At 37.9% G+C, this 27,936-nt stretch overlaps 1 protein-coding gene across 1 annotated transcript in view; it reads right to left on the bottom strand.

The window, feature by feature from the left end:
* LOC6646934 overlaps window positions 1-27,936 on the bottom strand; it is a 45,854-nt gene that overhangs the window by 8,778 nt on the left and 9,140 nt on the right. The window contains exons 2-4 of the mRNA XM_002069621.4: window positions 16,806-17,799; window positions 2,252-2,466; window positions 1,134-1,269 (exon numbers count right to left, since the gene is read on the bottom strand). Coding sequence (XP_002069657.2) covers window positions 1,134-1,269; window positions 2,252-2,466; window positions 16,806-17,025 — 571 coding nt within the window. The 5' untranslated portion in view covers window positions 17,026-17,799. The remainder of the gene's footprint in view (window positions 1-1,133; window positions 1,270-2,251; window positions 2,467-16,805; window positions 17,800-27,936) is intronic.

Here is a 27,936-nt window from a genome sequence, read left to right as displayed (position 1 = left end):
AAACGGGTAACGGAAAGGGGATAAGGCCAATCTAATAAGGGCCAGGACGCGCCAGACATCTAAATGTTTAATGCTGGGCAACAACAACAACAACAACAAACATTCAGCCATTGAGCCAGAGAGCCAGCCATCTACCCAGGCGAGCACTCAATCATGCACACGCACACAGCATGGCCAAAAAGGGGCAGGGGGATAGGGGACAGAGGGGGTTAGGGGCAAAATCGCGCAGCAAGTGGCATAAAAATCAACCACTAAAGCAGAATTTAGCTGTCAGAGAAGCAAAAGCGAATTTCTAGAATATTTAAGGCCAAGCGGATATAAAGATTAACTTTGCTGCTGATGTAGCAACAGCAGCAGCAGCAGCAACTGAACAGTTTGTTTGTTTAACCTCTGTGTCTCCCTTTTCCTCTTAGATTACGCATACGCTCCATATGCTAGTGCCTCTTGCGACCCAGTAACCCAATGCCAAAGCGCTTTCCAATGATTGGCAATTGTCTATGATTTCTGCCAACATCAGCTGCAATGACTAAATATGTAGTTGTTAACCTAAAGCTGAAGCTAAAACTCAAAGCAAAGTTGCCCTCATTACTTTTCATGACCTCTCCTAACGCAGAGAGAGAGAGATACAAAGAGGAAGAGAGAGAGAGAGAGAGAGAGAAGAGCTGATTAAATTCGTAATTCAAAGCGCAACTTGGTACGCTCATTTAAAACGCGTAAAGCCGTGAAATGCGTGAAGCGTGCAGGTACGACTACCAAATGACCACCTTGCCTGCCTCTCCCCACTTATCTGGCAGACTCGAAATGGCCTGTTAATGACGCAATTTTCAGCGCAAGTTACTTTTTGGCCCAGGACACACACATACACAGAGAAAAGTTACCCCACCAGATTGGCTCTATGCCTTTCTGTCTGTCAGTGACCTTGGTTAGCGCCAAAACAAATTGCCCTCGTCGCTTGCCAAAAAGTTTTACGCCATCTAAGACCAAGCTAGCTACAGGTACAGCCAAATGCCCAGCATTAACTGTACGCACTTGAGAGAAATGCTATGTAGGTAAAAAGCGACCGCAGTTTGTTTTTCAGCTGATAGCTGATATCTTCTACCTGAGGATGACACAGAGCTTTGCGGTGAACTCACCCACAACTTGCATGATGCCCACAGCGGTGGCCGTTGAGAAGAGTGGAGCATCGGCGGTGACTTCGCATGAAAAGTTTCCAGATAATCCAAATCCGACATTGCGTATAAGAACTTGGGTGGCATTCGAGCTGGTTACCTGTTGAACGAGACATTAACAACAGCAAAAAATTCAATTAATTTAACATAAATTGAGATTGACTTAAACTAAAGTTTCTTTATTGATTGAATTTAGAGATACCCAAGTTACCCATTTTCAAAATACTGTCCGCAATCTGACATCAAACTCAACAATGAAATGCACTTAAATTTATTAAAAAGAAAAAAAAAAACATCAACAAAAACGCTAAAAAAATGACTCTCAAGCCAGGTAAAAGTTTAGCCACAAAAAAAAAAATATATATAGATAAACTTGCTGGACGAAAAAAAAAAAAAGGTAAAAAGGATGCCAATAGCCTGATGAAATATTTAGCCATGGCAACTTTATCGTTATAAACTTTTTCAATAATCTAGCCAAAAATAACTAAAATTGCCTTCCCAATGCCACCCACCGAACACACTCACACACACACACACAGAGAAAGAGTCAATTCTCAGGTGCATCAGGGTTTGGCCAGGTGGGCGACAAAATTTTCCAGACGCTGCTGCATACAACGAAATTTAAATTACATTTTTGCATCCAGGTGTCGGTTCTGTGGCGCAGCAGCCTTCCTTTCTTTCCCCAATTTTTTTTTTTTTTTGTTTCACTTTGGTTTTTTTTTATTTGAGGTTTTGGAATTCCTTTCCTGAATAACCGCCAATAACAATAAAACTGTCAGACTGAATATGCATGAGCGAAAAGTTTTTAAAATATACAATATAAATAAATGCAGTGTGCGCGCAATTAAGGGCGTCAAAGTGGCGCCGGTCAGCCAAAGGCAGTCAACCAGCCAAACAGCCAACCAGACAAAGACAGATATAAAATTTTATATATATAAAGAAGGACATCCAGATGGCAGTACAGAATATCTCATGCCATTGCCTTCCTCTCGCCCTTATTCATTCGCATTTTCTTATTGTGTGTGTGTTTCTTTTCGTTTATTTACTTTATTTGTTTTTGTGTGTGTGTGTGTAATACTTACATCGACATGAATACCAGGAAATGGAAACACTTTGGTATTGGGAAACTCGCCAGGCGTATAACGGTAAAATTCCAATTGACCGCGATAGAATTTGGCCGAATAAAGCGGTGCCCCATCCAGATCGTACATACAACGAAGCACCACATGCTGTCCCCGTCGCACTGCCGGTGGTTCAATGATTAAATTGACATTGCGTAGTGCACACTCGACAAGTTCTGCAAAAATGGAAAAGCCAAAAGAAAATACATATATAAATAAACTGGTCAAATATATGACAACAACTAATACACTACAACTTTGAGAACTGAAATTAAATGTGTCTTCAAATTGAAACCTTCTCACCACAATTTTGACCTCATCTCAATTTTAGAAGACCAAAATGTTCTTGCTAATAGTATGACAAACTTGAAATCAAAGTGAATGTATCTACACTTTTTAGAATGCATAAAAAACTTGTATAAAATGCAAGTCAGATGGGTATTACGTGGCACAAGAGAGGATTTCAATTGGAATTTAGTGTATTTATTTAAATAAATTATTGAAATATTGTCCACAACCAATGGCCATGGCATTGATAGCACATAAGCCGATGCTTAAATCAACCGCAATCGGCGAGTCAGGTATTTGGTGAGGGGTGGGGGACTGACAAAAATATCGAGCATAAATATTTTTCCTGCATTCAATATGATGACCATGCCCACTAAAATACTCAAAATGTCATTGCAATAAATGGGATACAAATATTTTTTAACTGCTTTTTTTGTCACAAAATGTTTGTCATATTTGTTTAAAGCTCGTTCAACGAGGCGATTAAATGATTTATAAATATTTTTTGGCCAAAGCAAAGAATGATGAGTTTATAATTGAAATATGCACAACAACAACAACACGTTAGAAAATACATGAAATATTCCATATTAAATGGTAAATTGAAAACGCCAGATGCAAATTGAAAAATTGTGTCATTTGAGAGCAGATTAAAAATTAAACGGACTTTAATTTAGTGAACCAAAGAAAATATGTTTATGAAAATCATTTAGATATCTATAATAATAGCATAAGCTCATTTCAAGGATATTTATTCTTTTGATTTGACCCCATTTTTCATTGGGAAAGCAAGAATTTTATTTAATTTGAATGGTTTTGCTGATACCCTGCATAATGGTCTTTAGAATAAGTCTAGATAAGGCTTTTCTTTAACAAAAATGTTTAGGACAAGTTTGCTTAAGTTTATCACTAAAAATATTTACTCCCCTTTACTCTCATTAGAATTGTATAGACAGGTTAAGTGTTAGGACACTTCATAATCAAAGAGTATTGAATCTTCGCTTCTATATTAGATTTTCTTCTGTCTCTCTCTGTATTTCTTTTCCAAATCGAGTGTTTGTGTTTGCTTTCCAAGTTTTATTAATTACCAAACAATCAACGTCAATTTCCGGCAACTTTATGACCGACCATTTCAGAGTCGTTTGTCAACAAATGCGTAGCATAATTCAAGGCGCACTGGTACAAGATCCAAGTTGTGTATTAGACTCGAGGGGGGAAGTGCGCCAGTGTTTGGTGGGGTTTCTGGCGGAGGGATTTGCCGTTTTGTGTTTTACAAGCATTTGTCGACACTGCCAAACATAGCCTAACAAGGCACTCAAAATTTTTTATATCTTATTTGGGTCACATTTCATGCGGCTGTGCCCTTAAGAATAATGGCACATAATTTGCGGCTTTGCCGAGCGGCTGGCTCCACCATGAAGAAGATACGCCTTGGCCATACAGAGAGACGGCAGACGGCATACGGCAGACGACATACGGAATGCGGGCTATAGGATACGGAGTCAGTGTGTTGTTGTTGTTGTTGGCTGGTGTTGGTGTTGCTGATGGTTATGGTATGAAGCTTGTAAATCTCTCGCGAGGCGAATAAAATGAAATTGTTTTCATTTTTTTCATATGCCAGCTGTGCGTAATTCATTACCTATGGGAGTTGTTTGCATGTGAGTATATCAGGCGATATCTTTTTTTTGCATGGCTTTCATTACAGTCCTGCTTCTTCCTGCTTCACCCAACCAAACCAGAAATCAACTCCTGTCGAATTGGCCTTTAACATTTTCTGTGAAATTCCTTCTTGTGTGCATATTGACCTTAATGGCCAAGCCGGCATAATTGGCCAAATGTGTCGTACTTTTCGATCAGGATTGAAGTTAAAGTTCCAGTTGCAGTGCAGTTTGGGGGGGAGGGTGGAGGGTGTTCTTAGTCACATAAATATTTGCAGACTGAAATCGAAAATTTCGCTTGTTTGCCAATTGAAAATTGGAAAGTGCAAACAGCAGGGAGCAACAACAACAGCAACAACTGAAAAAGCAAAGAGCCGTAATAGAAGAGGTAGGTGGAAAACGAAACTGTATCTAAGAAATGCAACCGCAAATACTTGCTTATTGCTGGTAAAAGTTTGCTTGTTAGTGTTTGGGTCGAAAGTGCAGCTAGAAATCATAGCATAGAGTCAGAAGAGAAAAACTAGCAAGGAGTGAGAAAAAAAAAAGCCCAAACAATGTCTATAAATCTACAAGCATATACACTGGCTCACAAAACACGCACAGCTGCATACAGATATATATGTATGTATGTATGTACATACCAGTGTAGTTGTGTACTTGTAGCCGTTCTAAGGTAGACGAAAGTTTGTGCAAAAGTCACATATTTGTTCGATTTTGCTAAGTGCTCGCTTACAAGTGCCTCTGTCCTTATCCTTTTGCGATTTGTTTACATGCCAACTCAACCCAACCCAACACAACCCAATTCAGTAGTGCACTGCAAAACGTAGAGAGATGGGCGAGAACGTGGTAGAGAATTTTCCTTTAAATATCAACCGAACTGGGATTGGGAAGGGACTGCAGTTTTTCTGATATTTTCTGGCCATGCCAGATCTCCCTTGGCGCTTTCATCCATCGGTTCTGGGTGTCCAAGCAAAAGCGTACACTTTTCACGCTCTTTTCACCGCATTTTCTTTTCACATAGCCCCTGGGCAGTGTTTCATGGCAAGGTGATACTAGTGTTGTGCGATGGATTGGCTAAGGGGGTGGGCTGGGGTAGGGGGACGACATTGTTTATTGTTTTCCAATCTCGCCAGAGTGCGTCATTGCGGGAATTGTTTGGCGACGGCATCAGGTCCGCCGAAAACCGCAAGTGATACTAAATTGAAAAGTTAGATGCCATTTTTTTCCTTGCCCTCAGGGAGCAAATGTTGCTTTCTCTGTTTCTTTTTTTCCCGCTTTGTTTTTGTCGTTTCGTTTTGTTTGTAGTTGTAGTAGAAGTAGTAGTTCAGCAAAGTTGGGAAATTTGTTTTTCTTTCCCTACAACACCCCCGTCCAACCCAATGGACATTATTTAGTTTCGCTTTGTTTTTGTTTTGTTTTACTTTTTACGCTCTCTTAAATTGATCGATTGCTTTTACAGAGTGCTATCCAATTCAAGAACTCAATATCTTGGCTTTAAATCAGGTAATGCAAAGCAAATCGTATAGAATAAACTATCCAAAAGAAAATAACTTTATATAGTCTTAGAACTTAAGAACTGACAAAAGTTGCAGTAGGATTTTATAGACCATCGGGGATTCAGTTTGGATAAATTCTATTAATAGGATGTGATATCGAAGATATTGAATAAGAAAATTTTAAGCCAGAGGTTATTATTTGTGGAAATCCAAGAGAAGAGATGAATTTCCATTTCAATAGAAAATTCTGGAAGCTCCTTTGAAGATGAAGGAGGCTTCTTCTATGCAGAGCTTTAAGTAAATAATAAACCACCCTCCTAGTCGTTTCGGTTGCATTCCCCCTCCTCTCCAAATAATGCTTACTTCCATTTGTAATGTATGCCAAATCCTCAAAACGTGGCCCAAGCAACAGGCAAAGGAGTTGGAAAATATGACAATATTTATCGCTGCATAATAATTTGTAGACTGCCACGCTCCATGTTCTCTCATGATGAAGCCAAAAGCAAACAATACCATGTAATATATTGTTGTATGTAAGTCTCTTTGTGTGTGGGTGTACACGTATGTGTGTGTGTGTGTTTGGGTTTGGGTGGAGAAGGTGCTGACTATTGTTTTGGCATTTAATAGGCTTTCGTTGCAAATTCAAATGAAAATTGTTGCTTCTTGTGCCGTGTGCCATGTGCCATGTGTGTTTGCCAGGCGTCTTCGTCAAGCATATTGAAAGATTTATCATGCACAAGCACAAGGCGGAGGCAATGAACCAAATGAGCCAATGGGAAACACAAACGACAATTCACCTGTCTTTGGGCCCCTTCTGTGGTCTGGCTGGAACTCGTCTGGCCGAGTCGATTAGGTGGCTGACTTTGTTGACAGAGGCGCCGCCACAAGAGCATATAATCATGCCGGCTACCAACATGCCTACATACCTACATACGTATGTATAATGGAATTTCTAATAACTGCCACATCTGCTTGCTATGCCAGGTCAACAGCGTTTTGGAGTCAAACCAGTAGACGACCATTACCACCAGTTAGCGTTTGCTTTGGTGCTGAGGTTAGCTTCGGGCGGCAATGGGGGGCGGGGTTGGTCAAGTGCACTAAGCCAAGCCAAGCACCCTGCCAACATGCACTCGAACTGGCAAATATCCACTCCACTACCACCTAACTCACTCTCTCTGTCTTTCTCACTCTCTCACACTCACCCTGTCTGTCTTCTCTCTTCTCCTAGACCGCAGGCCAAAAAGCAATTTAATTAACATAAAAAACACAACTCGCACAATTCAAAACCATAAATCAGAAAGCTCTGCGCACACGCCCAACACTAAACTAATACTTTGGTCACGGCGAGACGATGGAGAGGAGCACCCTTTAAATATGTGTGTGTGTGTGTGTGTGTGTGTGTGTATTGAAAAAAATTCTAGGGGAGGTCTAATAAAAAAAAAAAAAAAACCCGACAGTGAAACACTTCTAATGAAACGCAAACTGGCGGTTATGGTTTTTTGTTACAAAAACCCTTTTCCACTCTTTACTTTTTGTGTGTTCTCCGCGCGATTTCTGTTGTTGTAAAAACTTAATGTTTGCCTTCCACGCGGGGTGGGAGGGAGTTGGAAGTGGGGGGGACGGACCCAACCTCTGCATCTCATGTCCAAAGGGCATCAACATAAGCAAAAAGTCAAACTCACGCGAACATAATTTAGTTAAAACTCTCTTTTGCTTTTTGTTGTATCTTTTGGTATCACTTCGCCCTCCCCTCCTTCCCACAATAGAAATATGTATGTAGATATAAGGAGTGGCATTTGTTGGTGGTTAAAAAGTAAAAAGGGTGGAGGGGAAATAAAAAAAAAACATAAAACATTATAATTTGTTATTCTGTATTTGATTGAAAAGTAAATGAGTTGTTGTTGTTCTTGGAGTGGGCATAAAAAAAACAATTGCCATTTACTAAGTGGTTTTTTTTTTGCACTTTCTATGCAAATTTTTTGAGAGGAGTGAGTTTTAATTACAAATTAATCATGTGTAAATCATATGAAGCTAATGAAATAACAATTTATTATAATTAAAAAAATTTTTATTTACATCATTCTAAATAGCAAAGATAGCAATCGATAAATAAAAAGTTCGACAGCGCGATTTGTGGATTTAGTTACATTTACATTACGGCAGTATTTTTTTGATTATTTAATTTATAATATTAATCAATTTAATATCTATATACTTTAATATCCATCTGCGCAAAATTGTAAATTAAATTGAATAAATAGAGAGAAAAAGCTTACAAAATTTCTTTATTTTTCTCAAGTAGAGAAATTAATATCATTTAAGTCAATACTTTTATAATTTCTTGTAAACAATAAATAGTTTAAGTAATTATCTCATCATTTGTTTATTTCAAGTTAACTACTTTGATATTGTTATGTACCTATGTATAAAAATTATATAAAATGGAACTATTTCAAAATTATTATGGATTTTACTAAAACCTAAACCTAACAATTTCGTTCTCTTCAACTTATTACTTTTTCCACGTAGAACCAGTTTAGCCTTCAGTTAAGACTGAGTACACCATTCCGTAGTTAGTCAGTAGTTTATTTAGTAGGTATATAGTTCATAATGATGTTACAAATCTTACTACAAAATGCTATAGTGGTCTGCAAAGAACCAACAAAAAGGGACATTAAAGAACAGCAAATTTGGGACGAATTCTCTGGTATTATAAGAAAAACAGTCCAAAAATGTATTCTGTACAGTGTGTGAAACAAATAAACCAAAGAGCTCTCGGCTTTAGGCACTCGGCGCTGCTTTATGAAAACAAAATCCCGACATTCTCGAGAGGCTGCTAAAATAAAAAAGAGAGCAAAAAGAAGCACTTCCTGGTCTCTGCTTGCAAACAGTGTAAACAAGAATATATATATGTGTGTGTATATAAAAATATATACGATAAATGAAAAAATAATAACAAACATTAATCTGAGTGTTGAGGGAGGGGAGGGGAGGATGATGATGCTCCAGCTTGAGCTAAGCTAACCAAGAGCACAGACGGTGCAAGAGTTTTATTCTTTGCACAGAAGCGCTAAGCAAATAAAACAAAAAAGGATAACAGCGGGCAAATATTTTTGTGTAGTCGAGTGTAAATGTATAAATATATGTACGTGTGTGTGTGTATGTATTTGTGAAAGTGTGTCGATGTGTTTATATAGTTTTATGCTGGTGACATTGCTTTAGCTTTGGCTATGTTTTTAGTTTTGCTGTAGCATCTTTCTTTCGTTTTATATTTGCCAATTTTCATTTGCTATGCACACACACACACACACACAGATATAGAGAGAGAGGGAGCGACACACTACATGTGTGCAAATGTGTGAATGTGTGGATTTTTTTTCTATTTGCTTAGCTTGTTTTTTCTACATTTCACCCAGACCCAGGCAGCAGCAATGTGTTTGCCACTCACTTGGCGTATACGCAACGAGACGCAACAACAAAACGCGGCAAAGGCAGGCAGAGAAGCACGCCGTAACGACGACTCAATTGAGGCAGGGCAGCAAACATTTTGTTATCTCTCTACCAGCATCGATGCCGAATGGATTTTTAGTTCTCTTTTCATTTTTCTCTGTTGGCATTTTTTTCCGCTTTCCTTTTTTTTTTTTTGTTGTTGTTGTGCGCTTTGTGTTCATTCAGTTTTTCATTTGGCCTCAGCCCCAGTGCTTGAACGCTTATCTCGCTTGCCGCATCGCGAACTGCTTGTAAATAGGCATTCATGGCCTGACACTAATGGAACTTTTGACCGTTTGCAACAACTCGTTGGCATTGCATTTACTGAGGACGCCATATGAGTCCGTTGTCGTTGTCGTTGTCGTTTTATGTATCCTTTTTGTTTTTTTTGTTTTTGTCTTCCTTTGTCCATTGCGTAGATTTAAATTCGTGCAAGTTCATTTGTTTCTGCCTTCCATTGATATCTCCGAAGTTTTGACGAGTTAACAAACAATTGACTGCAGTTTCACTTGAATCCCATTGTCTGTCTGGTTAACCGAATCACCTTACCAACAGTATTTCCCATAGAATTTGTTGATACAAATGTGTATTTATATTCTCAAGCTAGCATATGGTTTGAAAAAGTTATAATGAATTTTCATGTGAGTGTGAGTGTGAGTGCAAATATAATCTAAATACAGTAGCAGCTGCACGGCATACGCAGCACAATACAAACATATAAGGAAAGAGCCATCATAGAGTTGCTAGATAAGCGACAATGGCATTCGGATATTTCAGTTTTTGGTAACTAAAGTACGACAGTAACAACAGGGTAAGAGGGATAAAGGAGTCAAAAACTGTGACGAGTTAGACAGTGAGACGTGTGGGGGGGGGGAGGAAAGATATCTATTCCGTTTTATGTTTACAATTTGGCATTTGTTTTTGTGCAGGGTTTTAGCATGCATACACATACACATAGTGGTGTATATGTGTATGTGATTTATGCATAAATTGATGTGGCTATTTGTTTGTTTGGCAAAAAGCGCATTTGCCATGAACATCCTGGTGGCAATGGTGGCATCCTGGCTTTATTGTAGCCATGGTTCTGGGTCCTGGATCCTGGGTCCTAACATACTGGCATTGCAGCAAAAACATTCATAATTTTAATTAAGTCATAGAAACGTGATCATTGCCACGCTCTCAACTTTTGCATTTGTATAATGTTATGGTTCTCCTCTTCCTCACACTCACTTTTCCCCTTTTTTCACTCACTTTGGGTCTTTCGGTGTGAGTGTGTGTTTGTATTTTGCAAACCCCTCTGGTCACAGTTTTTGTTATTTTTTGTGTTGGTCTTGTTTTTGTTATTTGGTTTACGATGCTCACAAAATTACTCTTGAAATTTATCCTCGAGCCTTATTAGTTATTTACGCAGCAGGCGCGCTCAGCATGTGCATCAGGCCGAGGCCCAGCCCTAGTCCCGTGTGTGGGTGTGTGTTTGTCTATGTTGGTCTGTGGGTGTGGTATATGTTTGTAAATGGTATTATGCAAACGGCCTGGCAAAATGTGTACAGTTCTGTTTGCTCCATCATCCTGCCCACCAGCGTGCAACACCAACCATTGCAGATTTATAGCCTGCAGCAGTTTTCTCTGTTAAGGTTTTCCTTTTTTCTCTCTCTCTCTCTCTTTTTCTGTCTCGTTTTTGTTTTACACTACGTTTTGTTTATTTGTTTTTGCAATTGTTAAAAGTTTATGTCGTTTTTGTTGTGACTGTTGCATTTCGCACACAGTTTGCACTTGGACTCCTTTATCTCCTGTCCCACTCACTCTCCTTCGCCCTCCCTCCCTCCCTCTCTTTCTGTGTATCTGTCTGTGAACAGTTTTTGTTGCATATTTATTTGGTTTATTTTGTTGAAAACATTTTTGTATGCTCTGTGCCAGTTGGCCGTTTTTGTGATTTGCCGTTCTCGTTTTTAATTATACATATATACTATATATATATATGTATATACATATGAATATATATATATATATGTATATGTATTGCCATTGTAGCTTAATTAAACGTGAACTATTGCCAGATGGACTTTCTTTTATGCCATTGCATTGTATGAACAACTTTTTGTACTGTCGAAATTTTTATACTCTTTGCAAATGAAACTTGATCACATTTTCTTGTTAATTAGAATGGAACTAGTAAAATTATTTTTAATTTAAGATAGTTTTCTTTGTGGCTTGTCAATTAAGACCAAATACATTTTACACAACAAATAAATAAAGTAAATAAATAAAAATAAAATAATAAACAAAGAGAAACAAAGACATGTAAGTTCTGCATTTAGATTTTCTATAATCGAAATGTTTTAACAGGAGTATTAAATTGCTATGTTTTTTTGCCCTGAATCATATGAAAATGAATAATAAATAAAGAAAGAAGAATCCACATTTGAATTCCTTTTTACTTATAGGCCACAATTTTGAAATTACTTGGAAGCGAAAACTCCATCTATTACAGATTCTATAAGAGATTCTCTTTCATTTCAAAAAAGAAATATTTTAAAATTATTAATTACTTAATTAAAATGCCTAATTATGGTTGTAATTCTGTGTCTTTTAATATGCATATTTCTTCATAATAATCCTTAGCAATTCAGTGTAGTTATTTATTATAACATTAATATCAGTTCGGGATATATATTTTGTGGGTATTTACTTACTTATATCAAAAGTAAAGTTTGTTCAAACTTCTTTGCAATTAAAAGAACACTCTCCAGACAGTCGAATACCTTCCCACTGAATGTGCTAATGAGCCTAATTATTTCAACTATTTTGCCAAATGCACACATTCAAACAGCCACACACACAGACATACACACACACACACACACACACGCAGAGCCACAGACAGGGAGACATTTTTAGAAGCTTCTCAAACTAGAAGACAGAATTTGCCAAATTTTGCTAATGATAAATAAATTATCCGACAGACAGGCTACATAAAATGTACCACCCCTTGCCCCCCTTGGCTTTTTCCTTACACTAAGGGTATTCATTCCCCTGCCACCTCTTATCATTATCATTGGCTTTCTGGCAACCAACACCACAAACAGAAAACAAATAAACTCACTGGCAATGCGAAATGCTAAGTATACGCCCCGTGGCCCCTTAGATCTGGCCTCTTACTATTTGGAGGTCTGTGTGGCATGGAGAAAAAGAGTGTTGGAGAAGCCACGGACTGCATGGGTTGCGGAGGGGGCAGGGGAGGGGGTATATTTGCGGTCGCATTACTGAAAAGCAAGCGCACACGCGTTAATAAACAAAATCTGTTGCTAATGTACAAAATAAGTTAATTATGGCAACGCAAATGCGTAAATGTGACAACGACAAAGCAGGCGACTGCTACGAGGAATGGCAATGACAAGGGGGGAGGGGGTAGTCAGATGGCGTGGAATGGAATGGTAGAAGCGGAGTTAAGTTTTGCAATAGCTTTTTGAAATTCAAGTTGAAATTCCCACTTTTTGTTGTTGCATTTGGTTTTGTTGGCCTTAACCCAAACTAAGCCATGCCATTCCCTTTGTTCCTCCCCTCTGCAATAATTGCAAAGGCAAACGAAACCGAACTGCAGATCCGGTAAAGAGTACAGGTAGTTAGAGAAAAGGATGCTGAGGGAAGGATGTGAGGGCGAGTGTGTTGCAACAAAAAGGATACCATAAAATTGCATGAATAAATAAGAACAAATAGTGCTCTAAAAACGCAACACATAGCGAAATATGAGGCTAGATTAGGTTTTATTTTGCACATTTCGGAATAATTTTTAGCAATCTAAAATAAATTAAGTTCAGTTTTCTCTCTACCTCTCCCCCACTTTTTCGTTCCCTCCTTTTCTGCACCTCTCATTTTGTCTATCTAATGCAGTGACCAATTGAAATTTGCATTTCGTGGGTAAATTTCGCATATTTTATTTGTAATTTGTTTGCTGCTTGTCAATATTATTTTGCAATTAATATTTCAATGGCATTATTTTTTTTACCTCCCCCGATTTTGCGGCGAAATATTTATTGAAATTGGTTTTCATAGCCATTGGCAAAGGACATTGTCAATTGGTAAAATTTAGTAGTCAGTATCACCTCACAGAGGTAAAAGATTGCAACGAGGAGGGCACATAATACTCTCATTTATATGGAAAAACTTTAAAAAGACCTCGAATTAAATCAAAAAAATTGTACTCTACGACAATTTTTACATGATTTTTAGATTTGAATATATCCATCAAAGGGGTAGTCAGTATTTGGGCCCCCGCATTTTTCTTACACCGCTCCTGTTCTCTTTTTTTTTGGGTGCATGTGTCAGAGTTGTTGCACTCACACTGCAAATTCATACCAAATGGCATGTCAAATCATTTTTAAAACTGTATTTTTGTTATTATTGGGTGCTGCGTATGGTTAAAATGAAATTGATTATAAATGACTGAAACATAAATCGTTTGGCCAAAGAAGTCAGTACGGTTGCCAGGCAGCATCATGCAGCAGGTTTGTTGTGGTTGAGTTTTTGTGTTTATCCAAAAAAAAAAAAAGGAACCCAAATTTGTTTTCAAATTGCAAATAAATAACCTATATATGAGAGAAATGTATACAAAAATCAGAGCAACTAGCCTATTCATTCTCGATTGATCATTGTGAAACTTAAGACCTTTAATTGTGTGTTAACTTTGTCAATTTTCAGCAAATTGGAATCGATTAGTCCTTAATCTCTAATAGACTCTCGCTAGGTAAATCTCTTTTAGTGTATTAATGGATTTGAGTTCCTTATTGAAGTTTATTATAGATGTTTCGATATAATTTTTCTCTTAATATAGTTAGTGCCTTGCTTTAGCTATATATCACTTTATTTTTATACCTACATTCTGAAGAAATTCACTTTACGCGCCTAACCCATTAACCCCATCCATTAGGCGGATGGCATCTAATAAAGCGGTCCCCTTCTAGTTGAATGGTGCAGAATGCTTAGTTGCATCTACGACCTAGAACAACATAAAAGTCACGGTTCAAGGGACACAAATCTTTTACCCCCCCACCCCTCCCTAGCCCCAACTATCGTTCTTTTCCAAAAATGCACTTCAATTCTAAGCCGCATACAACAACAGCAACAAGAACATGAACAACATATAGGAGCAAAATTCCCATTGAAATGCGCTGCACATTTGGACGAGATGATGCTTAAGCTGTTCATTAGCGGTCGTGTCGAAGAGCGAGAGAGACTGGCACAGATTTAGCACGGCAGGAGTTCCATCCATGTGACCATGACGACACGACCTCATGATGATGATGATGATGATCAAGATGATGATTACGATGTGAGTAGAGGCAGGAAGCGAACAGAAAATGACATTAAAAACTTTTTACAAGCATTCAGCATCAACATTAGCGCAATGTGAAGCTGGACGAGAGGAATGTATTGGATTGGAGATTGTGAATCCGATTCCCTTACTGATTGTCATTGACAGCTTTCGTTTTCCCCCATCCCTGGTCCCCCCTCTCTTCATTGACACCTCGCACAACTTAGGCAGCGGGAAACGACAACGACCAAATGACTGCCTTTGGCTGTCAATCCTTTTTTATTGTTTGCCGCTTTTAATGTCACCAGCCGCGTCGCCCTGCTTGTCTCCGACATCTCTTGAATGGAATCGAGTGGAGTGGATCTATTCACTAACTCAGACAGTCAATCGTGTCATCAAGTGGCATTGGTTGGACTATGGCTTCTTGTTGTTGTTGTTGTTTCTGCTTTTATTATATTGATGTTTTATTATGGCAAAGTGTTGTTTCAAATGTCGTTTACTGTGCAGCCCCCTCTCAATCCCCATCCCCATTTTTCCGTTTCACATTTGAAGTGTGGCTATATATGTATGTACACGGAATGTGTGTGTGTAAAAGTGGTTGTGTGTTAGTGGCGTAGTTTGGGGGTGTGGGCCGCCCGGACGCTGTGTTGTCTTTTAAAATTGGGGTAATGAGAAAGCGGTTTTCTTTAGTTAATATGGTCTTTCTTGAAATTAGTCAGCATTTTCAACAACTATTGTGTTTTAAGAATAACTTTGCCTATCTCTTATACACATATCTCTTTAATTGTAATTGTCTATATTGAGACAACGGATTGACGAGCAAGATTTCCAAGCGGAACGTCTTTGACTGCAGACTTTTGTCACTGCTATGGATGATTCTTAGTCAAACATTACTTCAACATCTACTTCAAATTTTCTTCATCTTTGCCATAAGCCATGCTCTAAACGTGGCTTTTCATAATTGAACCTTATCCAAATTTACCCAAGATCAACAATGCAACAATTCAGGACTCAATAATTTAGACATTTGTCTATTGAACAAAAAAGTTTTGATCTAATGATGCATTGCTGGATGCTGCCATTAAAGACTTAAAAAACTAGAAAAAACTAGACTAGAAAACATTAAAACCACGGACATGTTATAGATTTTTATTTGATTTGGAATCTATTTTTTATGTAAAGGCACAAGTAATGAAGTAACCCTTAAAAATGGAGAACATATCTCCCACGCTCTCGGTCTGTGTATAAGGAAAAACTTGTGCGGCTGCTGTTGTATTTTATGGCTGTTGCTTGAAAAGTGTCTCCTACTCCATCTCCATCTCCGTCTCCGTCTCCGGCTCGTTTTCATTGCCGATTGCTCTGAGCACATGCTGTAGGGCATTTAATTGAGCAGCTATAGAAGTGTTGTCAATTTGCTAAGGCTGCCTGCACTTAGAGGAGAAGTTCGCGGCTAGCGAGGAAAGGGAAGCAGCCAAGTAATTGAGTTAAGGGTTCGATTTCAAGATACTTGGAGAAAGTAATGTGATTGTGGTTGACAATGTGCGCCGAATGAAGTATTTTCTCCATACATGTGCAGAAATGACTTTAAGCTAATAATATTCAACTGACGGACATTTTCTTGGTTTAAGAAATCAAGTTAATATAATATGAGATATGTTAAATAGACTCTTGTTTAATTTACATTTACATAAAGACCAATTAATAACTGAATAACAAAGGAATCGATGGATTCAAATAACATTTAAAAAGGGACTAATGAAAAAAGTTTAATAAATAATTACCAACTCATGTCATTTGAATTAAACAGCCAGTGAAAAAGCAGAACTACGTAAATACTTTTAGTCTTATATACTTATTAATGAGTATTAAGGTTATTCATATTATTTGGCAGAGCAGTTCAACTTAATTATCTGTTAAAAAAGTCTATGAATTTAATTTTGATATCTCTCAATTATTATTTTGCACTAAAATGACTCGGATATGAAAATAAATGCATATTTATGCATTATTTAATGACAAAAAGTTATTTGTATCTAAGCTATAAGACGCTATTAACTGTTTAACGATATCAATGAAAATTAATGACAAGAAAAGTTTTATTATATCAAGTCATAAAGGGAATTCATATGCTGACACCATTCAGAACTCATTGATAAATGAATAACACTTGTTTAGGATATGAATTATTTCTCAAAATTATAAATCAATTTTGAATTTTAGTCCTTTGTAAATAGATTCTTTTTCTAGTTGAATAAAAATTATTGAAAACTTACCCAGTCCCAACATTGAGATGAGTAGCAAAATGAGGCAGCATTTTCCTTGAATCGTCCATTCTGTGTCGCGTATGCTTCGATTTTGTGGTGGCAGATCCTTGTGTTGTTTTTGTTGTTGTTGTCTGCGTTGATGTTGCGTATCCATTGTGTTATGTCTGGTATTATGAATTTCACTCAAGTCAGCTGACAAATCTTTATGCGGCGGCAATGCCAACAGCATTTTGGTGTGCAGAGATACTAAGACTGAGGCAAATGTCTTTCACTTCAAGTCTTCAAGCAACATTTGCGGCAAGCTATTTAATAAACACTTCAACTTCACACGCCGCGTTGTCTGTCGTCGTTTGCCTGTTTACAGTTTATGCGATTTGTGAGGCGGAGAGGGAAATATGCAAATTATAAATGTCTATCTTCGTCTCTGTCTCACTAACACACTCTCTCGCTCTCGCTCTGTCACTCTGTTTAGTTTGAGAATGAAGAAGTTGTTGGTTTCTGAATTTTGTGTTTGGCAAATTGGCTCATAAACAAAAAAATTTTTGGCCACGTTTCTTGAGAACGGAAAATTCCGCTTAGACTCGTTAGTAAGCAGCAGCAGTCAGATAATTAATAAATTTTCGCTTGGGCGAATTTTTCACTTTCACTTGAGTTTTTCCATTTGATTTGCACATTACAATTTTGCATTTTTTGCTTTCGATTTGTAGAGTGGAGGAGGACGTTTGATTTCTGTTGATTGTGTATACATTTCAATTTCCGCCTTTTAATTGTTGTTTGCTCTTCTTATGGCACTCTATATCTCCTTCTTCTTCTCCTTCTCCTTCCTTCACCTTCTCTAGACAGCGTTCATTTAGAGTTTGTTCGATTTTGTTTTTTTTTTCGCACCAAATGTTTTTTGTATTTTTGCTTTCTTTGTTTTTTTATTATTATTAGTTTAATGGGTGGAAACGGGCACCACAGAAAATGTTTTGGTCTGCGACCAGCTGCCGTTGCCGGAAGTGAGCTGCAAGCGAAATGAATAGTAAACAGTATTTAGTTTTCTTTCGGGTATGATTGTTATTATTTATGTGTTTGTGTGTGTGTGTTGACTATAACGAGACGCACAAGGACCGAAACCGCGCACAGACACGCGCCTACGTCAGAGTTGACAAAACGACTGAAACGACCATCTCAATGCAAAATCGTTTAAAGACAGAGCTAACAGCAGTAGGAGCACAAATAAAACACACCCCAAAAACAGACACATCAAAATATTCCAAAATTAGCACGCTGGAAATGTTGCTGGCAACATGTTGCCAAGCCCAACATGTACCCGTCTTGGCAACATTTTTTGTATGATAAGCAAAATAATAATATGAAACAACAACAAACAACATGGGCAGCAAATCGTTCTGATGTTTTTTTTTTTTGTTTTTATTTTTTTAAATGTATTTTTTTTATGCTTTTGTTTTTAATGAGGCTGTGCTGAAGTGGCTGGCACTTGAATCTCACTGAAGCATGTGATGGGCAAGTGATACGACGGTCATAACCAAAGTTACTGTAACCAAAATATGTACTAAATTGCTTACATTTAATATTTACAGATGACAAATTGGGTGCATATAGATTACTAAGGACTGTAACTTTCCAAAAATGTTATTAAGGAATCTCCAAAATTTTTGATTCCATCTAGGCGAATTGACAGAAAGAAAGCTTTCGATAAGTAGGTATGTTCATATGTTAGTCTGTTTTACCAAGTTGTATAGGATTATCAATTTATCATGTCGAATTATCAAATCAAAATCTACAAAACTGATGAACTGTGAGCTCTGAAACATTTATTATAACTAAATTATTTAAACAAACTTAGTTAAAAGTTTTGGGTAAGTAACAGAAATGTTTACTCCATTCTATATTCTAAGTTATGATAAATATAGCTTAAATATGACTTTAAAGTCTAGACTTGATTACTTTTGGTATCTCTTAGTTTTGTTGAACAGCAAAGTTAGTTTTTAAGCTCTAGTTTTTATATTTTTAAAAACTTTTAGGGTTGCCCTCGTGGAAGGAGTTTTTGTCTGGTTTTGAACCTCATTCACAGGCTGCTGCAACTTCAGTCGTTACTGTTTACAGTTTGGCATGCTGTTCCTGCTCCTTGCATTTTGTTTATTTAAGTTTCAATTACTTTTTTTTTTTTTCTTCCTCGTTTTGTGTTTTGGTTTTTTGTATGCGACCCTCTCGGAGATTGGCTTGCGTTCAAGCAACAAATTTGCTGCTTTTGTTCCATGCTTTGAATGAAGGCTTTTCCGTTTTGTAAAGGATTCAGCTACGACAACAAGTTAAAGGGTACTCTTCCTCTATATATGTATGTGTCTGTGTGTGTGTATGTGTATGTTGGGGGGGTGTATGTATGGGATGTGTTTGTGTGTGCGTTTAATGTGGTTCCAGGCACTCAAGTGCAATGACTCGACTGGTGATGGCAAAACATTCATAATGCTCATTAGTCCCCATCCGCCCATTGCCATGCTATGCCATGCCATGCCTTGCCTTGCCTTGCCTTGCCTTGGTGGCCATGTCAGAATGTCATTTTTATGTGGCACATGCGTTGCACTGTTTCTGGCAGCTTATCGATGCCACCTTCCCCCTCTCGCCCTATCTCCTCCGCCCCACACTTTTGTACTTGGTTTTTATGGCCAGATGCAGCAGCAGCACCAGCAACAACCCAAACACACACCTTCACACCTTCATTGGATTCACTCTTCAATTTAGTATATGGCACAACATGCCCATGCACTTAGCAGTTTTATTGTATACGCAACCCCTTTGACAAGCGCAACACGTGCGATTTTAGAATTTTATAAAAGTGTTTATTAGCCTGTTTCGAATTGGTGTCGGAATCGTTGTTGTTGCTTTTGCTGTTCCGGCTGTTGTTCTTGCCACTCCTGAGGCTGACATTGACGATGACACGTTTTAGTGCTCCAATGAAAATTAAAACACATAAAAATGTTGAAAAAACCGCACAATTAAATGCAAGACTGAACGATCAAGGATATAAATACATGAGAAGTACTCTCACATAGAAGTTGTGGCTCACTTAAGCAATAACCACCGTACGAGCAGTATATGAGATAAATGTGTGATATATGTATGTAGGTATATATATTTTCTCTTCTGGGACTTATTATTTTGTGTTTATGTCTTTTCAAGGCCAAAACTACACTAAACACTAAACACTAAACATGCCTGAGAAGAAACTAAATGGTCATTGGGGAAATATGGAAATGGGGTCACTCAATAAAGAGACACACTTAACAGATCAACTAGGAATATTTTGGAGGACATTGCCAAAAACTATAGTTAAAGTTGTTTGTGAAATTTCAATATACTTCATTAAAGAACAGAGTAGCTCTATAAATACATATATATAATGATTGCTTAAAGATATCTTTCTAAAATTCCAAGCTTTTGATTACATTTTCACAATTGACAATGTATTTTGTGATGTCAGTTGCTTCTCAGAGAAAAGACATTTATTTAAAATTCAAATTAGAACTGCATTTTAGTTGGGTATAACAATTGCTTAGTCATTGGATGGCTAATGAGGAAGAGACGGAAGTGGGGGTGGGGATGGGTAGTGTTTGGCCTCATGTACATAAGGTGACAAGTTTCACAATTCATTCATTTCATGAATGTGGCATGAATTTCGTTCCTAGGTTACCACAACACACACACACACACACACACACACACACACACATTGATATGCTGATGAAAAATGCAATGAACTCATGAGTTTCATTTGAATTCTAAACCATTATTCCGTATGATATTGATGCTACATGCAAATGCAAAACAACATGGTATTCACATGTATCTCACCTTGACACGTCTTCTTTACTATTGTGTGGCACATAATTTGGTATTCGTATTGTTAGAGAGGTGACATATAGGACATAAGTGCAACAACTATCCATTAAAAACTTAAAAATAACTTTGTACTGAGTGTGAAAAGGAGGGCAATCGTGAAGCCCTTTACTAAAATGGTTGGTTTCAGTCTACTTTGGTTTGAGTTACACGAGATATTCTCATTTCATAAGCTTGGTCTTTTTCTTTCTCTCATTTCTCGATTATGTGTAGGCAGTTCTATGATTTCCATTTGTACATTAACTATTTTGGCTCTGATTTGTCTGTCATGTCAATATGATGGCCATTTTGGGGTATGCTAATGAAATGCGTTTTGCATTACATGCTAAGCCAAATAGTCAAATAGCCTCTTTGATTAGAGTTTAAGCCATTATTGTAATCGGATGCATGGCATGTCCAGGATAAGATGCAACCCTACAGCCACAGAACGAGAATTTATATGCGTTCATATTGCATTGCATTCCATTTCGCATCGCATGGCATGAGTACATCATTATTATCTACATCATCATGGAGAATGAGCATTGTGCCCCTCGAGGCCATTTGCATTTGGGTAAAATGAGCAAATGTTTGCAACGCTGTCACAGTTCAGTTCACACTTGCCACATTTCATTCATAGGCAGAACCAAAATTCCACAATAAGTACCAAAAAAAAAACAAAAAAAGAAGAGAGAGAGAAAAATGAGAATCATTATCCTTTTGTTTGCCCCCTTTTAATTGTGTGCCATAGTTGAGCGAGACAGAGAGAAAGAGAGAAGGACGAGACGAGACACAGCAAGGACGTGTCCATAGTTAAATAAGTTATATATGCAAATATATTAATGCGTCATAAAGAGGGAAAAATTGTTTAATTATGCACTTATTTAATGTTTTTAATTGCAGTTAAAGCTCGGCAATGAAGGCTTTAATGAAAATTAAAATGCAGAACAAGCAAACGGACATTGGGGATAAGTTAAAATGTTGATTTATGGTTACCGGTTAAAAAACAACAACAGCAAAATTACTCAATAAAATGAAACATCATCAAACCATGTTAAATGCAATTTTTATATATTTAACATTGGTTTTTTTATTATTGATTTTTATTTCAACCCAAAAGCAAAAGAAATTCGAAATGAAAATAAGGCCTAAAGTTCTGTAAAACTTGGCCAAATAGGCTAATTAATAGTTTTAATATTTTATTTTGCTTAAAAAGTTCTCCAAAATCTAATAGTTAATTCCACTTATTGTTAGGTAAAAGTTTACTTGGAAAAAGTACAGAAACTTCAAAGTAACGTAAGGTTTGCCTTAACATTTTGTTGTCAACCAACTTCAGGTCCCTCTCTCCATGATATAATCTTATGTTTAAAAACAAAAACCAAAAACTTTTTTGTTCAAATCGAACATTTTCCTGTTGTCTATGGCAACGAGCATCTCTTTGAACCTGTCATGACTGGCTTCTTATTAAATTTGCTACAATTTCTATGAAGCACCACAAAAATGCCATCAAAATGGGCCCACGCCTCAAGTCAACTCAAGACGATGACGAGAAAGACGACGACGACCACTTCAAAACGGCCTCAGACATCTCTTTTCACTACTTTCTAAATTTGAACGAAATGGTCATGATGAAGAGCGGCCCTACTGATGCTGATGTTTTGCCAATTTGCATTCGGAACATAATAATCATCGACCTTTTTATGGCTGCGTCACGAGCTTTTTAATAAATTGAAAGCGGCGTAAAATTCTGTCCAGAAATGTTTACTTCCGGACAACAACGACAATGACAACAACGACAACGACAACGGCAACGGCAACTGAAAAATCAATGTTCCAATAAGTCAACGGCAATAACCATTCAAGATGTTACCAGTGCCGGTTGCGCCTCCATCACCCATCCATTTGGTCTCTGGAATTTTGCGAGTAAGTATGTTCAAAAGAAAGATACAATTGAATTTCAATGTTGGCAATTTAATTTCTTTTGTTGTCAACGGCATAAACATGACGAGCGAGTGAAACAAACAGGGGGCGGGGGTGGGAAAGAGAAAGAGACAGGGTGACACAGAGACACTGCTGCCACGCCTCGCACATTTTGAGGCACTGTGGCGACGGCAGCGGCCATTGTTGCCACTGACAGCAGGACAATGGGACCCAAAAACACGCTGGGATATCCGCCATACAAAATTAAACAAACAATGACAAGACAAGAAACTCAACTGAGAAACTGCGTGAGTACTGACCCCAAAAAAGAAAACCAAAATGATGGGACCTGCGAAATGAGGGTAAGACAGAGAGAGAGAGAGAGAGATAGATAGAATGGTGAGGATGGGAGCCAGGTCAGGACAGATGTTGGTTGTGGATGACGGAAGTGTAAGGCACAGTAGGGACTACTATTGCCGGCAACAACATATACAAGTGCGTGTATAGGGACAGAGGGGGCGGACAAGACGAGGGGTCACATTGGCGCAAAAAACATGAGATATAAGTAATATAAAAGCAATTTTCTTGCACTCAGAAGACACAAATGTGCCCAAAATAGGAAAAGCGGAGCAAGGTCAGGCCTTGTTGACCACAAAAAATTCACTACTACAACAAGCTGGAAAAAGAGAGAGAGAGAGACAGAAATAAAGAAAATGAAAGGAAAAACAGAGTCTGAGAAGTCCTCATACAAGTCAAGCAAACAAAACAAGTCAGTCATCATCAGGTTGAGCCTTACGGCAGACTGCGCCAAAGTGAACTTGATTTGGCTGTTGTTGTTGTTGTTGTGCACTCCAACCCCAGCCCCCACAACAGGCAAACAAATCCACCTGAAGTCTCTGGGCAACCGCATAAAACAATTGTTTGCCGTTTGCTACACTTTTGTGCCCAGCCGCTTGACCCAATAAGCAATGAAGTAGTGGCCAAAGGCTCTAGGCACAACAACAAAAAAAGAAGAAAAATGTAGTTATAAATGGGGAAAGAGAGAAGATGTAACTAGATGAAGGCAGAAAAAGTGGGTTTTGCTCTTTGGGTTGGCCACTTTACCTCCTCATGCACACACAACAAAACAGAAATCAGAAAGAAAAATGTTGTCAAGGCCAGTGGAGTGGCAAGTGAGATGGCTACCAAAATAATGACTCGAGCTAGACTAAACTGTTCTTGCAAGCCTCTTGTAAAGAGAAAGACTTGTTTCCCTTAACAGCAAAGGTATTTCATAAGAGACGAAAGTGTCCGGAACCATAAACTTTAAAAAACAACTTTGTTTTAGCTCTCAAACTCGATTGGAATGGACCATGAAAGAGATGAAGATGGCATATTAAATATCAGAAGGGTAATAAGAATATTTCGCTTGAAAATTACAAGAGTAAAACTTATGTAACCAAGCAACAAATAGACTTAAATATTTTCCATGAAATAATTTGCAAGTATTCCCAGAAGAAAACAATTTAAATCGAGAGCTAAGAACAACATGGCCAATAAAAGTTAAATACAACCTGAGCCTAACCTTGACAAAATTATATAGTATATACTTTGAAAACATATCCGTAGACTAATATATAATTTTGGTTTTGGTCTTATGCTCTTGCTGGTTCATGGAACAACATTTTGTTGTCGCTAAATATAGCTAAAAGGCAAAGAACTTTAGGCATAATGAGTGTCTAGCCGCCAATCTTTATAATCTTTGCTGTCCTGTTCTGTCCTGTACAAAAACTAAATGTAAATACACACACATATATAACAACAATGGCGCCATTAGTATCGTCTGTGTCGCCATTTTCATGGCCTAGCCCAGTCCTGTAGTATCCTTCAACTCTTGGGCGGATGTTACGTTTCCGGGAAATTGTCGGAAATGGCATTTTCAAAACGATGGAGATTTGGTTGCCACCCAGATGTTGCTGCTGCTCTCGATGATGATGATAATGATGATGATGATTTTGCCCAGATGTTGTTTGTATAATTTTCTGCTCAGGTAAAAGGATGCTGAAATGTCAGCAAGCAGTCAACAGACTTAAAGCACACCGGAAATTGTTGCAAAGCCGCTTAAACGACTTTAAGAACATTGTCCACATTGTCCTGCCGCTGTACAACAAAATGTCCTGCACAATCACACAGTAAGGGCAATGCCAATGGCAATGCATTCGAGTTTTAAGTGTCAAAACACTTACTTAATGGAAATTACTTGAGAGCCATCACTCGATAGGCCATGAGAGCCATCACGTCCTTGAGATGGAAATCGATGGGAAATGGTTGCTGCTTCAAGAGGTGTGGGGGGTTGGCACTTGAGTGTGTCATGTCCGCACGATTTTTGCTAAAAATCATTTAACAGCAAAATCCATGAGTGTGTGTGTGTGTGTTAGAGTGTTTGCCAGACATACCCCCAAACAGAGGCAAACATTGTCAAACAGATGCGAATGGCTGCCAATTGATTGACTAAACTCGACTAGACTCAACGTGGCGTGACGACAACTGTTTAAATTTTTTACTTGCTCGTTGTCAGCAGCCATGTCACAGCACGTAATGCAAGTACGTGCGTCTCTCATGCCCCAAACCACCCACCCAGCATGCGTGTGTGTGGGCGTGTGTGTGTGTGTGCTTAGCAATTTCAAAATTGTTGTGTTCAATCAGAACAGTTTTGCCAATACTCAGCTGGCAAAGGAGGCAGGCATTCTGACTAGGCATCAACATCGACATCGGAATCAAATCATCAACATTGCTGTCCCATTTGCCAGGACAGGAACTTGGACTCAAAGTTGGACTTGCAGGACTTGGATAGCAGTAAATACACACAAGAAGAGCCACAGAAGTAACAGCAGAAAGCAGTAGGCACCAGTCAACAGAATGCAGCAAAATGTCTGTGAATTGAACTGAGAGCCTGAGAGAGTGGATGGATGGCTGAATGGACGGTCAAGTAAGTAGGTCATTCAACATTGTTTATTTAGCAATGGGCACAGATCCTCATCCTCGATGGTCACTTGAATGGCATAGTAGGTCCTTAAAATACCCTGTATAAGCTTTGCTCCGACTGCATTTAAATCAATTTTCTTTAGTCTTTCTTGGATTTTTTTGGCTACTTCTATAAAACACTTAATAAAATGAGTTAATGGACATAAACATGAAAAACGAACTTAAATTCGTTAATGTAAAACTATATACAACACATAGACCAGAGCACCACAAACTTTTCACATAAATAACAAATTGAGAAATAACCATGTAACTGACTGAATGTTCTGGTTACTGCCCCATACTAAACCAAGGGCCAGGTCAAAGATAATAATAATAAAAAAAAAACGTCTCAAAAGATGCTATGACTCCTGCCAAAAGACAAAAAGTATGAGAGGGGGGGAAACAGAAAAGAAAACGTAAGAAATAAAGATGAAGGAGCGAAAACTTGAAATCTTTCTTCATGCCATTTTGACCATTTTTATTTTATTTCTGCGTAGAGTTGAGTGAGTTAGCGTTGGCATTTGTCAGTTGCTGGCTGTCAGCGCGGACTTCCGCCACAGATTCGAAGGGTTCGAAGAGCGGAGGTTCTTCGAGGGTGAGTTGGTGGGTTAAGGGTCAGGAGTTGTGTCTGCAACTTGCCGCAAGTTTTAATAAACTTGCCAAGTATTCCTCTTCTTTCCCTACTTTTTTTTCTTCTTTCTACTTTCACAAAGGTCACCACAAATGTTACACACTGGGAAAAAGAATTGAGAAAACTTTTCACAAACCAACTACTCGAATTGAAGCAGTTAAAATGGCGTATTGTTTTGCAAAATACTTGACCAACTTCACTAAAGTAGCGAGTGGTCAGAGAAACAAGTTGATTTTTAAGTTATTCTTAAAGATTTTTCGTATATAAATTTCTACATATGTATATGTAGATTTTAATCTCTATGAGATTAGCAGGCAAGTAAGTCTCTGCCTTATTCGATGAGTTACTGTAGCATAACTTAGAGAAATATTTGCACAATTTACGCAAACATCCCGCCATGTGGCTCGTGGTGTATCTGTCGGTGCCGTTGCGGTTAATGTTGCCAAAACTTTCAAATGAGGCTAGCAGCCAGCCGTTGCAATTATGCTGGAAACAGCATTATACCTCTAGGTATAACTACAAAAGCATTAGAAGCGCTGCCTAGTCATGCCATACCAACACACACTCACACACACTCACCTATATACATAGCTTTGCGTGACGTCTAACAAGCTGCTACTGCTTGTTTTGTAGCACACACTTTGGCGCACTAATTAAAGAAAATTTACACCACAAACACAGCCAGAACCGCGTCCTTCCTCACTTTGCTTTTCGTTAACGCCCACAACAGCTGCAATAGTCACACGGAGAGCCAAGGCTCGTCGTCGTTTTGTTTATTTGCCTCAATGTTTAAGGTGGCAAACACACACACACACACATCTGCATAAATTGCAACAAAAACTATTTAAAGCAATAACTCAAAACTAATTTGTTACCCTGAGGTTGCTTAACCAAATATTTTCCCAGTTGCAATGAAGAGAATGAAAATGGACAAATAACCATGGGAAATATGTTGTACATAACCAAGAGCCAACCAACCTCACTTGACATGGCCAATTATTTATTTATGCCTTTGTTTGTTCTTTAAGCATATGCCAATTTATTTATTTATAACATATTTAATTTGCTTCAGTCTCTCTAAGGGTTTTTTGTCTTCTTATCCTTTTTTTCATCCTTTTTCTCATGCTCGTTGTTTTTGGCATGCTGAGAGCATAAATTAAAACCGCATTGCAAATTTAATGAATCGCCTAGAGTTTTCTATATGTATATACAGAAATAGAAACAATTAAATATTTTGGTCGTTGAAATGACTAATGCATTATGCATTTAAATTCCACAATACTTTCAATTTTATCTTAAACAATTTAAATTATTAGAAAATTGAATATTAATTTGTTGCTGAAATGGCCCAAATATGTCAACAGAGATTATCTAGTAGGATACTTGAGAGAGCATAGTTCAAAGAAAATCCTAGAAGACTATTTACAAAACAAATCTTGAATAACCCTTTTTCATTTATTGAAGGACAGTTCCAAGTATCCCATCTATTTCATAGTCTAAGGATTTTGTGAAGATTTTTGTCGGCAATGTATTTTTGAAGCAATTGCTGAACCCCAGAAAATCTCATCTACATCCATGTGGGACTCCGTCTCGTAGGATCTCTCTGGCCCTGACTGTCTGTATATATGCGTAATTAATCAAGTTTTGTACTTTCTGTTTTTATTTATTACATAACTTTGTATCCATTTTTTCTTGCACACAGTC

Source organism: Drosophila willistoni, chromosome 3R (assembly GCF_018902025.1).
Source record: "Drosophila willistoni isolate 14030-0811.24 chromosome 3R, UCI_dwil_1.1, whole genome shotgun sequence".
Taxonomy (NCBI): Eukaryota; Metazoa; Arthropoda; class Insecta; order Diptera; family Drosophilidae; genus Drosophila; species Drosophila willistoni.
This window is presented reverse-complemented; position numbering and strand designations above follow the sequence as displayed.